The sequence below is a fragment of the Nymphalis io genome, chromosome 10 (genome assembly GCF_905147045.1).
Source record: "Nymphalis io chromosome 10, ilAglIoxx1.1, whole genome shotgun sequence".
Classification (NCBI taxonomy): Eukaryota; Metazoa; Arthropoda; class Insecta; order Lepidoptera; family Nymphalidae; genus Nymphalis; species Nymphalis io.
In genome coordinates this window covers 6,317,014-6,329,287 of record NC_065897.1, presented here as the reverse complement: position 1 = coordinate 6,329,287, position 12,274 = coordinate 6,317,014, and the positions used below count along the sequence as shown (strand labels likewise).

Genomic DNA, 12,274 nt, shown 5'->3' with positions numbered 1-12,274 from the left:
ATTCGGATGTTATATAAACGGGGGGATAATGTAAGGCATTATAACATTACGTAGGGGTATAAAGCTTTACATTCTGATTGAATTCTGCGACTGAAATTAAGTAAGGATTTGACTGTTTATGTTAAGGGAGAGGGGTATGACGGATCAGTCAATTTGCGAGCGTTGTCTGTTAACGCCTTTGTTCTTGATTGTGTGCCGTGATTGTAATGGGAAATATACAACAACATAATTATTGTTAATAATATGGCCCAGTGGTTAGGACACGTGAATTGAACTGATGGTTGCGGGTTCAAACCCGGTCAAACACTGAATTTTTTATGTGAATATTTTGAGATTATTTTTCATTGCGTGCTCATGAAGGAAACATCGTGATGAAACTTGCATGTGCCGGATGAAATGGAGCAGAGACAAATTTACCATAAGTACCAAATTTCTCAAAAAGAGGCCTTAGCGGAGCAGTAGGCTTTTATATGCTATTAATTACATATTTCTTGATACAATTCTTTTTGGTATTCTTGATACAAAAAGTCTTTCAGTAAAGAAACTCAGCATTAGTGTATCGTCTATATGATTGTACATATAAGTACATATTCGTAGTCACTTAAGTAATAATTTACATACAATTAACATTAATGCTGATATTTTTCAAAAAACCTACACACGCAATATAACATTTATCGTATTGTTAATAACCAATTTACTCAACGAACTGCAATTGAAAGTTAATGTAATTACTTTTTATCCCCACACATATAATGCTGTGCACCGTACAATAGGAATTCAACTTTTTAATGATTAAAACGTTAAGTGGCAATTGCAAGCAATCAAACAAATTACAGATGGATAAGGAAACAGTAACAATAACCGCGGCGACAATTAAACGCCGAAGTGAGGTGGAACACAGGTGTTTCGATCAAAGACTAGAGAGTGCCTCGCAAATGGCACAAGTACTACTGGTTTCGTTATGTATCCAAGTGTGTCGATATTGTATTGTCACAGACACCAGGTTATTTTTATATAATACCTGATCAGTGGTCACCAACAACCTGGGTTTTGCGCAAGCCCGTCTGAGTAAGTACCAACCGCTCATCAGATATTCTACCGCAAAACAGCAATATTTAGTATAGTTGCGTTCCGGTTTGAAGGGTGAATGAGCCAGTGTAATAACGGGCACAAGGGATATGACATCTTAGTTCCTAAGCTTCGTGGCGCATTGGCGATGTAAGAAATGGTTAATATTTTTTACAAACCAATGTTTTTGGGCAATGGCGACCATTTACCATCAGGTGGCCCATTTGCCCGTCTACCTACTTATAACATAAAAAATTACATAGCCTACACTTTAATAAAAAAAAGAATTAAATAAGAGATAGGCAGATAATGTATCTTTATATTAAACTTTAATGAGAGCGATGTCAAAGGAAAATCAACTTGTATAAAATATTCAAACGCAATACGAGTTCTTATATAATTATTTCAGAATTATACAAGTAAGTCGAATGCATCAACTGAGTAGTAAAATGAGTACTTGTGTGAGTTCGTTGCTTCGGTTCCTGTTCATACAGTTTGATGCTAATATAATTATAGTTGCATGTTTGATATACAATTTGAATGAACGATAGCGGAATAAAAACTTAGGAAAATAATAACAATAATTTATTCATAATTACTTATATATATCTTATAACTAAAATTAAAAGAAAAACACAATAAGCATAACAAATTTATAGAAAAATCATGCTGTCTAAAATATTGTGGCATTGTACCCAAGACGCAGCAACTATAATTATAATATATAATAATAATTTAGTAATTACATTCTTAGAAATTAGAGATCAAAATTGATTGGTGCCATTTTTGATAAGTCTTCCTCTTAGATGATGAGCTAGCCACTGAAGCCATCAGTGATCCACGGAGATAAATACAACGGTAAAATACGCTATTACTGTGATTCTATCCAAGTACAGTTAGTGATGTGATAACATTCAATCGTTCTGAAAATTGAATTATTTTTACATATAACAAACTATGATTACTTTTCTGAACATACTCTAACCGTAAAACCATACATGTTTTATAAAACCTTTAAAGACCATTTCTGATATATCAAACGTTATGGTCGTAATTCAACAATTATTTTTATCGGTTTGCAGTAACTTGATTTAAAATATATAATATATATATAATATGTCTACATTTACTACTCCTTACTCTACTTTTACTTTATTCGACTATTTTATTATTAACGCACGTTAATCATTTTTCAAGACATTTGCAATTAGAGTATCTAATTTTTTTTTTATTGAATCAGCGATATTATGAATGATTACTTCGCTTTATTCCTTTTATCAATGCAGACCACCTATATATTTTCCGTGTTACCTCATACTGCCAAAGTTTTTTTCAATTTAGATTTAGATAAGATAGAAATTTACTGCGTTTTTAAATTAGGATTTTTTTCGTACATATGTGTATTAAGTTTGATTTGATTTTGAAAAAATACTTTGATTGATTAAAGGCGTGTGATTTATTTATATCTTTATTAGGTATCGGCTAATGCATACTGTATATATATTTGTTTCATTATTTGTGTATGCCTTCCTATACCGTTCCTCCGATTGAGTTAAAGCTTTGTAATTTGTGCTATTCTAGAATTTACTTATATCTCATTCATGAAATCAATAGTCTTACTAATTCGCTATTTAAACAATACAAGCATCAAGGGTATCCTTTATATGTAATCATTAATGTATCACTATCACATAATACGAACCAATATTTCACGACATAATTCTGTTCAGTTTCTAAATTGTTTTTATAGAATACAATTAGTGTTGACACTTGGAAAAATAATTCTAGCATACTACCGTCAACTTGCAAACGGTGGCCCACGAGGTTATTTTTTTTTCATATTAAAAAAAACCAACCATCCAATAAAACGCATTTTGTTAGTATTATCATAATAATGGATTTAAAAAAAATTGAAGCAATCAATCTACTAAGCCTATAAATCTAATGCGCTTAGTTATAAATAATTTCTTTTGTTTATAACAGTTCCTGAGAAGTAGAATCAGTTTTTTTACTCAGTAGCAATAAACATTTCTTGCCCGTCATTACGTACATCAGTGCAACCTATTTCCATACTAACATTAGCAATAAACTGTTTAATTCCCATCGTTTTGTTTGTGGTGTGGAACGAGGTTTACAATTAAAATGCTGTTTTGCCATCCACTTACGGCATTACTCACACCTCGCAGTCATCATGGCGCATTCATTTTGTTTTTTGCACGAGTAAAAGCATAACGATGGAATTTCTTTTAATTAACAATACCGGCGTATTTTGAATGTCGGCGCCGGTATACTTTTAATTCATGATTGTTCATGTTTTTATTAACGTAAGATAATTGAATCTTAAAAAATATGTTGACTACGATTTATAATACAACAAAAACTAAAAATGTAGATATACAAGATGAAGTAATGCCAGAATTTTCCTTTATAATTATTGATATTATCTTTAGATATATTATTATGAAGTTTTTACCTAATTTTGTTTATGAATAACAAGCAAAAGAAGTTACGTCTGCGTCCGCGAACATGTAAGAATAAGATTTTTTTTTAAATAACCTAACCAAAGCGCCGGCTTATCGGGTCCAGACTTTACGGTTTTTTTTCTGAAAAAACATATTGCGAATTAGTTTAGGATTTGTTAATGAATTGACTATTCGTGCCACCTATTGGATCATACATTAGAAACAATATCTTGCCAAAAAAAATAAGCATATTACCTCAATCGGTCAAGTTACATGATCACTAACAGACACACCAACCATTTTTTGTATATACTCGTACAAGTTTTTTGAGAGGTCTAATCACTATCGTTATCATATACATGCTACCCTAGACAATAAGACAATAATTTATATCCTAAATATTGTATTCCGATAGGCTTAATGTGATACCCAAGCCGGGAAATGAGGTTGGGTACAGACCCAAAGTAACTACACAGAAATACCCCCCACTCCCTGTCAATAATAAAAACAAGTCTAATAGCTTAAACTATAATACCCGTGGCATTAATAAACCAAAATCGATCAAGTTAAAATGAAATTATAGGCTATGTCGTAACTCAGTGCGTTTGTATCCGCTCGGCGACAGTAATAACACTGTATTAATTCATCCGAGCAACTGCCTAACAGCCTGTCAGAGATATCGAGGCAGATAAATTTGACAATCAAAAATGATTATTTATAATGAGTATCTGCAATACGTGGCGGAGAAGTTCATCGATACATAAAATTATCATATTGATTCACTAATTAAAGAGCGTGATTTGTGAGCAAAATTTAGTAAAATTTGTTAACAGATTATAATAAAAACGGGAATATGTATTATCAAGTTTTATTAATAATACAAATTACAGTCAATTCTGCTTTCTCTGCCCCCAACTGTAATTTAACCTTCCTCTTTTTACGTCTCCTCGTTTCCTAGAGGACCTAGGATCCTTTATCTTAGTATTTTTACTTACCTTGATTTTAATTGCTAATTCGGCAATATTGCCATTTAAAAGAAATGACAAATCGATTACCATAAAAACTTAATTTATTTTAGTGGCATAATTATACGTTGAGTAAAAGTTGTCCCTAATCGATATTATTGTCTTATCGAGATTTGATAGACAAAAGCTGATACATATATACAGTATACAGAAATATTTCTTAAAACGATTACATTCGAATACCTTATCGATGTGTCAAAGTATGTACTGTTTTGGAAATATCAGGCTCATTATAAAAACTTCCTACTTTCCTTCTGGGTAGTTAATAATTTAAACAGACATGCGACTGTTTAATAATAATTAAAAGTAAATTTTATAGAAGTTTTCTTCATACAACAGAAAACAACAATAATTATTGTATAGGATTATACCTTTTAATGATTGTATTAAAAAGTAAATTAAATAGCTCATACTTATCAAAGTTCAAGAACAATTATCGTACAAAAACTAATAGTAACATGTAATATTGACAGTTATACCTAATATCAAAAATAGATGTAAAAAATGTTCTATTTCATGATTCGGTAGCAGCAGCTGTTATTAACCACGGATATAATCCCTCTTTTGTGCATAGATATTAATAAAATATACTTCGATTTTGTATCTTTGATACTTGTGTTACAATGGCGTAGTCTCCTTTGTAAAAGTTTACGGATGAGTAGCTCTCAACAAGTTCTAGGTCGATTCGATTGAAAGTCGGTGCTTACGTCATTCTTTGCAATACCATTACTTAATATTTGTAAGTTAAAATATTTCGCAACAATATATATCAAACAATCGCGAACAAGTCTTGATATTTCTTGATGTTATTTATGTTTCCTTTTTTTAAATAGAAATATGTCTTTTACATCGTACAAAACACCCTAAGAACTTATAAGAATCTTCCATTACTAAAACTCACATAATAACAAATATGACACATACTAATCCCGGCCCATATATTTATCCGGGATAAAACTGTATCCCGGTCAATTTACGAGTAATTAACTCTGACCCTCTTTCACGCTACAGAGGGAAGTTTTATTCCGCTCGTAGAAATAGCCTCGAATTGCGTTAAAGTTCTTTACTAGTGTCTTCAATAAAAACTATAATCCGTTAACGAGATTTTGTTTAGTCAATTAAACTTAGTTTTTTAAAAGTATTATTTTCAGTTAATAATTAATGTAGGACAGTAATTAAAATAAGACTGTTTTGATAACATTCTTTGTTCGTTGTTAATGTCTTTTTTTTTCTTAATATATAAATCACCAGATTCTTTCAAAATATCTTATGTTAGTGTGTTTACTAATTCAAATCAATGTTGCACTTATAAAAATATCATGTCAAATTTATCACGTAGCAGTATTTTTAATAGTTACTAACATCCGTTCCTTTATTTTATAATGTTTACGCAAGGATTGTCCAAGACTTCCTTAAAAATATTACTTTATTACTGAGGGTAAAGTGAAATTACGTTACAGTGATGTGTTTTATTCTAACTCGTATACAAGACGTCGCTTTTCTTCAACCTATAACTTCTCAAATTGCCGTCGTAAGTGAGGGACGCGGATTAGCGCGTGCTAGGGCAAATATTTTATTACAGTCCAAATCTCCAGCCCTCAACGTTTTATTGTTCATAAGGCTCGTTCGAGCCAAATGAAAGAGTTTATGGCAAACATATAAGTCTGACGGTGTTGCAACTAAGATAAATATTCGCCCGATTTTGTTGAAATTTTAGCGTAGGAGCCCCTATAAAGCAATTTATCTATTAAGCAAGATATTTTTTATAACACTATAATATTTAATTAAATTATTTGAATATTAATTTCATTAATTTTTTTAGATTTAAAAATAATAAAAATACTAGGGTATGTATGTAATTAAATATAAAAATAAACAGAATTAAATTCCTAATAAATGTTTTTTACACAGGATTTAATTTATGGACATTAATAATCTTGGATCAGGTAACACTGTCTGGTTCGTCTTGTTGACTCAAGTTATTGGCAGTCCACATTTCGCCGGCTATTGTGTATTACTGTTATTGATTGTACTTCGCACGTGACTTGTGTTGATGATAATAGCTTGTATCTCCTACGGGCATTTCTTGTAACGCGTATTGACATTAAGGGTAGCTATCCAAACTGTACATTTATCAAATAACACAAATTTATATAAATTACTATACATAAATTAAAAAAATGACATTATAATATAAAAAAATAATTAGATTAAAGAGTACCAGTCACTAACTTCCGTTCCATAGTAATTGTTTTAAAATAATATATATTATACGACGCTTATGCAAGCGACAAGCTGCGATTTATCCACTAAATTGCAGACAATTATTTCGCCCAATCGTATATGCCATTGGTGCACTGACCGTACAATTATGTGTTTATTGTAAACGCTACGATTGCCGACCGCCTGTAATTTTCTTTTAATTCGCCTTGTTTTGTATCATTTCGAGTTTCTTTTGTCGTTTTTGTTTTGAGATTTGTTGAATTCAGTGATATCGCCTCGGAGCGATCATTTACTTTTTTTTGAAAATATAATATTATTAATGCAAATCAGTATGCAACGAAAACTTTATTTTATAACAATTTTGCCATCTCTAAGAATCTATTATGAAAATAAAATTCAGCATGAGTATAACAAGACCGTGCATAACTATCTCATAAAGAATATTAGATTAGTCTAATATTCCTTATAATATAATGAAAGTAATACAATGAAAATAATAATGACAATATTTAACCATACTAATATAGAAATTGTGTTAATTTTACAATCTCCGCTAGTTACGTAAAAATAATGACCAAATTTCAAGCTGTTTAATTTCTAGAGAAATAATTCACCACAAAAGTAATGTTATAATTTAATATTTACATTGATAATAGTTCATGCACATTGGACAAGTACCTACATTGTTGGCAAAATCGCTCGCTCGTCTCGTTTTACAGCCAACCATTTATACCTCACTCATTCGGTTATTTCGTAATCTTTCTCGTAATAAAATTCAATAGTTATTATCTCAGGACTTGCTAATTTAAAAAAAATCACAGCGGCTTGTCACGAGAACGATCTCGTATACGATATACCTGTTGACTTCGTACTTTGATTAATTTCTGTGAAACATAGATATCATACTTCTGCTTGGACACTATAAAAATCAAACAAACAGTTTGATTATTAAAAGCAGACGGATCGGTTTTTTACCAAGTAAAAAACATAGTCCTTAAAATTTGTGGTTATGATTGCCTTTATCCCAACCTCCTTTAAACACATAAGTGATATAATTGAGGTTTCGATTCTATCGATTCTAATTTTAAATAATGGTCGGTAATTTAGTTCGATCATTTGTCGAGGACAGTCAATCGGTATTCGATCAATAAATCGATGAAAATCGTTGTAATAACGGCTCTAAACCGACGTTTCATTTCTTTAAATGTCTGATCAGTGGATTCGCTTAATAATAGTTATAATCATAATCGATGAACATTTTGTTGGTTTCGATGGAATGTCTTTAAATGCGATTATATTTTTTATCCAAGTATCATAATACTTAATACTCATGGGTGATAAGTTGTATCTCGATTTTAAACTAAGATAATAAAATTATATGTAATTAAAAAAAAAGGATTTATAAGTCAATAGGTAATATAGCTTAACAATTCAAATGGTTTTTAAAGTTATATAAATAAAGCTTGTTTGATAAAATACTGTTAGGTGGTCACGAATTATAAAAATAATAAGATACATCACTTATAATGTTTTTCGGTTATTTATCATTAGAAGTACGCAAATGATTAAATATATAAATGACAAAGAGAGTGTATGGAAGGGTTATTGTAACCGCAGGTTATTACGAGATTTAACACGTATTTAGTTAATTAGTAAGTGCGGTTGACCGGCGCGGTTGACCAGTTGTTGGGTTCTTATACTTTAGGGATTTGTGAATACGTTTTTTGGTACGCTAACCCGTACGTTTTGTGGTTGCATACTAAGCTTTAATTTATATCATATAACACAACTTTCTAACTTCTACAATAATAATAAAAATTATAGTTTTAATTTATTATTGCTTATAATATTTTTGCGTGAATATTTACTAACTATATATGTTATTAAGTAGATAATAAATAGTATTAGCACATTTTAGTATGTAAATATATTTAAAATTATATACGTTATGTTCGAAAATATAGAATTGACGAACTTTTGAGGGATTGAGATACTAATAACATTAATACAAGGCACAAAACCAAACAATCCTTCAGGCACTATTGAACTTTAAAAAATAAAATAAAACTGGCTGTTTTTTATAAATTGACTTAATAAGTACCAAGCTAGAATATTGACTAAATAGTTTTAGATTTGAATGAAAAAAATTGATGACGTATCTTGTTTTTTATTTGCTGGATATCGATGAAGTACGAGTAGTTATGAAATCATTATTTCTAATATCCGTTACTTTGTTATTTCAGTAAAAACAAAAACAACTAGCTCGTAAAACTCAAAGCTAACATCAAGTACATTAAATGCGGTGTATGGCTGAGAAGATAACAGGCGGTTAACTAAGTAAATAGAGCCGGTCAATTAATTCAGGGCCCATTGGTCATAATCTTTGTTACATTCCAACTTTCTATTATTATTATTTAATAGCAAAAACATCTCTTAATATTTGGATTTTAATAAAAAAAAATGTATTTGTAATGATAAATAATATTAACTTATGGAATGGTGTAACCAATTTTATAGTGTTTTATAATTACAAAAAAGGAAAAACAAATATTTAATGGGTGTATAGTAATGATGTGGAATATGGAATGATGGATATGGAAATTTCGTGATTTATAAATGTTAACAATTTGTGAATGTTTTCAAATATACCTGATCCCTAATCATGTAACAAAGCGAACACATATTAAATACTCAGCAATCCTAAAATCCTTTGTAGAGCGTACAATGGAAAAGGGTGTTTCCTTAACGGTCCAAACGTTAATTCGTGTTTAATTCGACACCTTGTTAATTGTTTCCGACACCCTAGTCCGTTTGGTGACCTTTGGGGGGGTATGGACATCCAAAGACCACCCGATACCGGCTACCCCATAGGGGGTTATTTTAAGAATATTTGCCTTCCACCCCCATGTTTACACGGGTTGTTTGTGGTACCCAGAAAACAATAGTCTCGAAATTCATTGCTCATTTTATTATTGTTGATACGCCGTTTTACGGGCGATTCGATTATTGGAACGAGTAATTAAATGATAATACCGGGTATTAATTGGATTTTACCTGAGTAGGTTCGCGATTATATTTAAGTGCTATGCTATTTATTATAAGGAATTGAAAACGGGAATTACAATTTATGCCGCGCCCAAATTTTCATAAACCCTTTATTGGGTTTAAGCTTAATCAATATTTATATTTTATAATGATTTCAGTTAAACAACGAAATTAATATGAAAAGGATAAATATTCTATTTATAAAAACTGATGTGGTTTATCAATATTAATATGTAATAGGTACTGAATTTTATTGTAATCTATCACATTGTTTTAGAAATGGCACGAATGGATAAGTCACCGCTTCTGGCTAATGGTTACAATGCACCACCTACTCATCTGGGACCAATGGGCTTCATGCACCAACATGCTCTCATGTCCCCTGGCATGCCTCATCATGGTGTGCCGAGACCTGACGGCTCCATCATTAAAGGTCAACCAATGCACAACATGGAAGCACTCGCGAGGTAAGAGTTATCTTTTTACCAATTTACTATAATATACCATAGCATAATTATATGAAAGTGAGGTACAAGTAAGAACAATTTACTTGAAATAAATAATTTACATAATTAGAATTAAATTAATCCTAATCACACGAAAACGAAAAAGTATAATGGTGAATTAGACTTTTGGAAAATGACATTTCTTGTTAGAAGATAAACCACTAACGATAAATTTGTATTTCGAATATAATCAACATACGTACATACATATCTCGTTTTAATTAATTAAGATGACTATCAAAATCATATCCATGATTATCAAAATCATATCTACTAAGATATGATTTTGATAATCATGGCTATAACTTGATATACGTTCTAATAACTTTTAGCGTTTAAAGATACGTCTTTAAACGCTAACGCCATCTAGCGACGAATTCGGAAAAAATGTTCTTGTACACAATAATTTTAAAATGAATTATCCGCTTTAATTAATCTATATAGAGACACTATATTGGTAAAAGTTGATGCATTTTGAATATGTAATAAAACGTCAAATAAACAAATACAGCTTACAGCGGATATTGGTCGCGTAAAACTGTGGCTTCCCAAACATGGTATATGAGCTGGTATTAATTCTGTATTATGTACCACTTTCCCACATGGGCTACCATTGAGGTCTAGGATGTAATTTATGATGAAATCGCTTTATTTATTTTCGTTTTATTTATTGAGAAATAAAAGATGAGCTTAATTAATCTATATTCACATATTTATAAGTCTAATAAAGCCCAATTGAGCTTTATTAGGCTTATAAATTTGTAGCAATTTTTTTTTTATCTGTCAAAAAATTCTCAGTAACAGCCCTATTACAACACGTCAGAATACTCTCCGGTCTAATAAGACTTAGAGTGAGGGAATAGAAAGTTCATCTGTTTTTGGGTATATTCTTTTGCGCCACAGTCTTTCCTTTCATTTGTTAGTGAGATTGACCGCCATATCCGCAATCTAAGGAGGAAACTAGTATTATTTCTATGAAGATTATATTTACGCAGAACTTCTTATGTATATTATGTTTTGGATTGGACTTCAACTTAAAGGGTTAAACCTTTGACAACTAATGCAAACATTAGCTACAAAATATATTAAAATATATACTAACATAAGTGTCAATAACATAAGCCATTTCAATTTTTATTTCGTTTTTTTTTTAAATACTCCACCCATAATAATATTATACATATTAATTCATATGTGACGTGCTAAAACAATTACAACTAATTAAGTCATAATGAGCTTATATACATAAGTTAATGAAAAAGAAGCCTATAAGCGGGTCACAAGTGATACAGGTTAAATGACTGAGTTAATCCAATAAGAAAAGTACAAACACTGAGTGCCCTCACTTCCGCCCGAAGACCCGCAGTGCTCACTTGACTTGACTTACCCCAAGCTTACCCCACTGTCTTACTGCCACCCAAGTGATTCAACTACAAGTACAATAACCTACAAAAGTATTACGTCCGTTAATACATATGTCGTATGATTGTTGTGTTATATTACAATGTACTGAACAGTCAAAGGATTTTTAATTAAACAGGAATAGCTATAGTAAGAAAGGGAATTTCACTGTCAAAGAAACTATTTTAAACTATTTTCTTGAATTTTATTTTTTATTCTGTATAATCTAAATGATCTACACCTTCAAAGATTCGTAAGATTATCTGTTTTAGTTGTGAATTTTAAGTATTTAGTGATATTTATAAATTGGTGGTGTAACTATTTCAATTAATATATAAATAGTAACTATGTCAATTCCTAGTCGTATTTTTTTATCTCGATCTATTTACAAGTTCGTGCATTATACACGAAAAAAACTGCAAATACGAATTGTATGCGTTAAGTACCTAATATTAAAATAAAATAAGGAATAAGTATGCGAATAAAACATTGCTTTTTTTCAATGTTAAATATAATTTTTTTAAGAAAAAACTTTACTAAC

At 30.5% G+C, this 12,274-nt stretch overlaps 1 protein-coding gene across 6 annotated transcripts in view; it reads left to right on the top strand.

The window, feature by feature from the left end:
- LOC126771249 (dachshund homolog 2) overlaps positions 1–12,274 on the top strand; it is a 133,508-nt gene that overhangs the window by 58,250 nt on the left and 62,984 nt on the right. For all 6 annotated transcript variants that reach the window (XM_050491036.1, XM_050491037.1, XM_050491035.1 and 3 more), the window contains one exon: positions 10,104–10,293. In XM_050491036.1, coding sequence (XP_050346993.1) covers positions 10,104–10,293 — 190 coding nt within the window. The remainder of the gene's footprint in view (positions 1–10,103; positions 10,294–12,274) is intronic.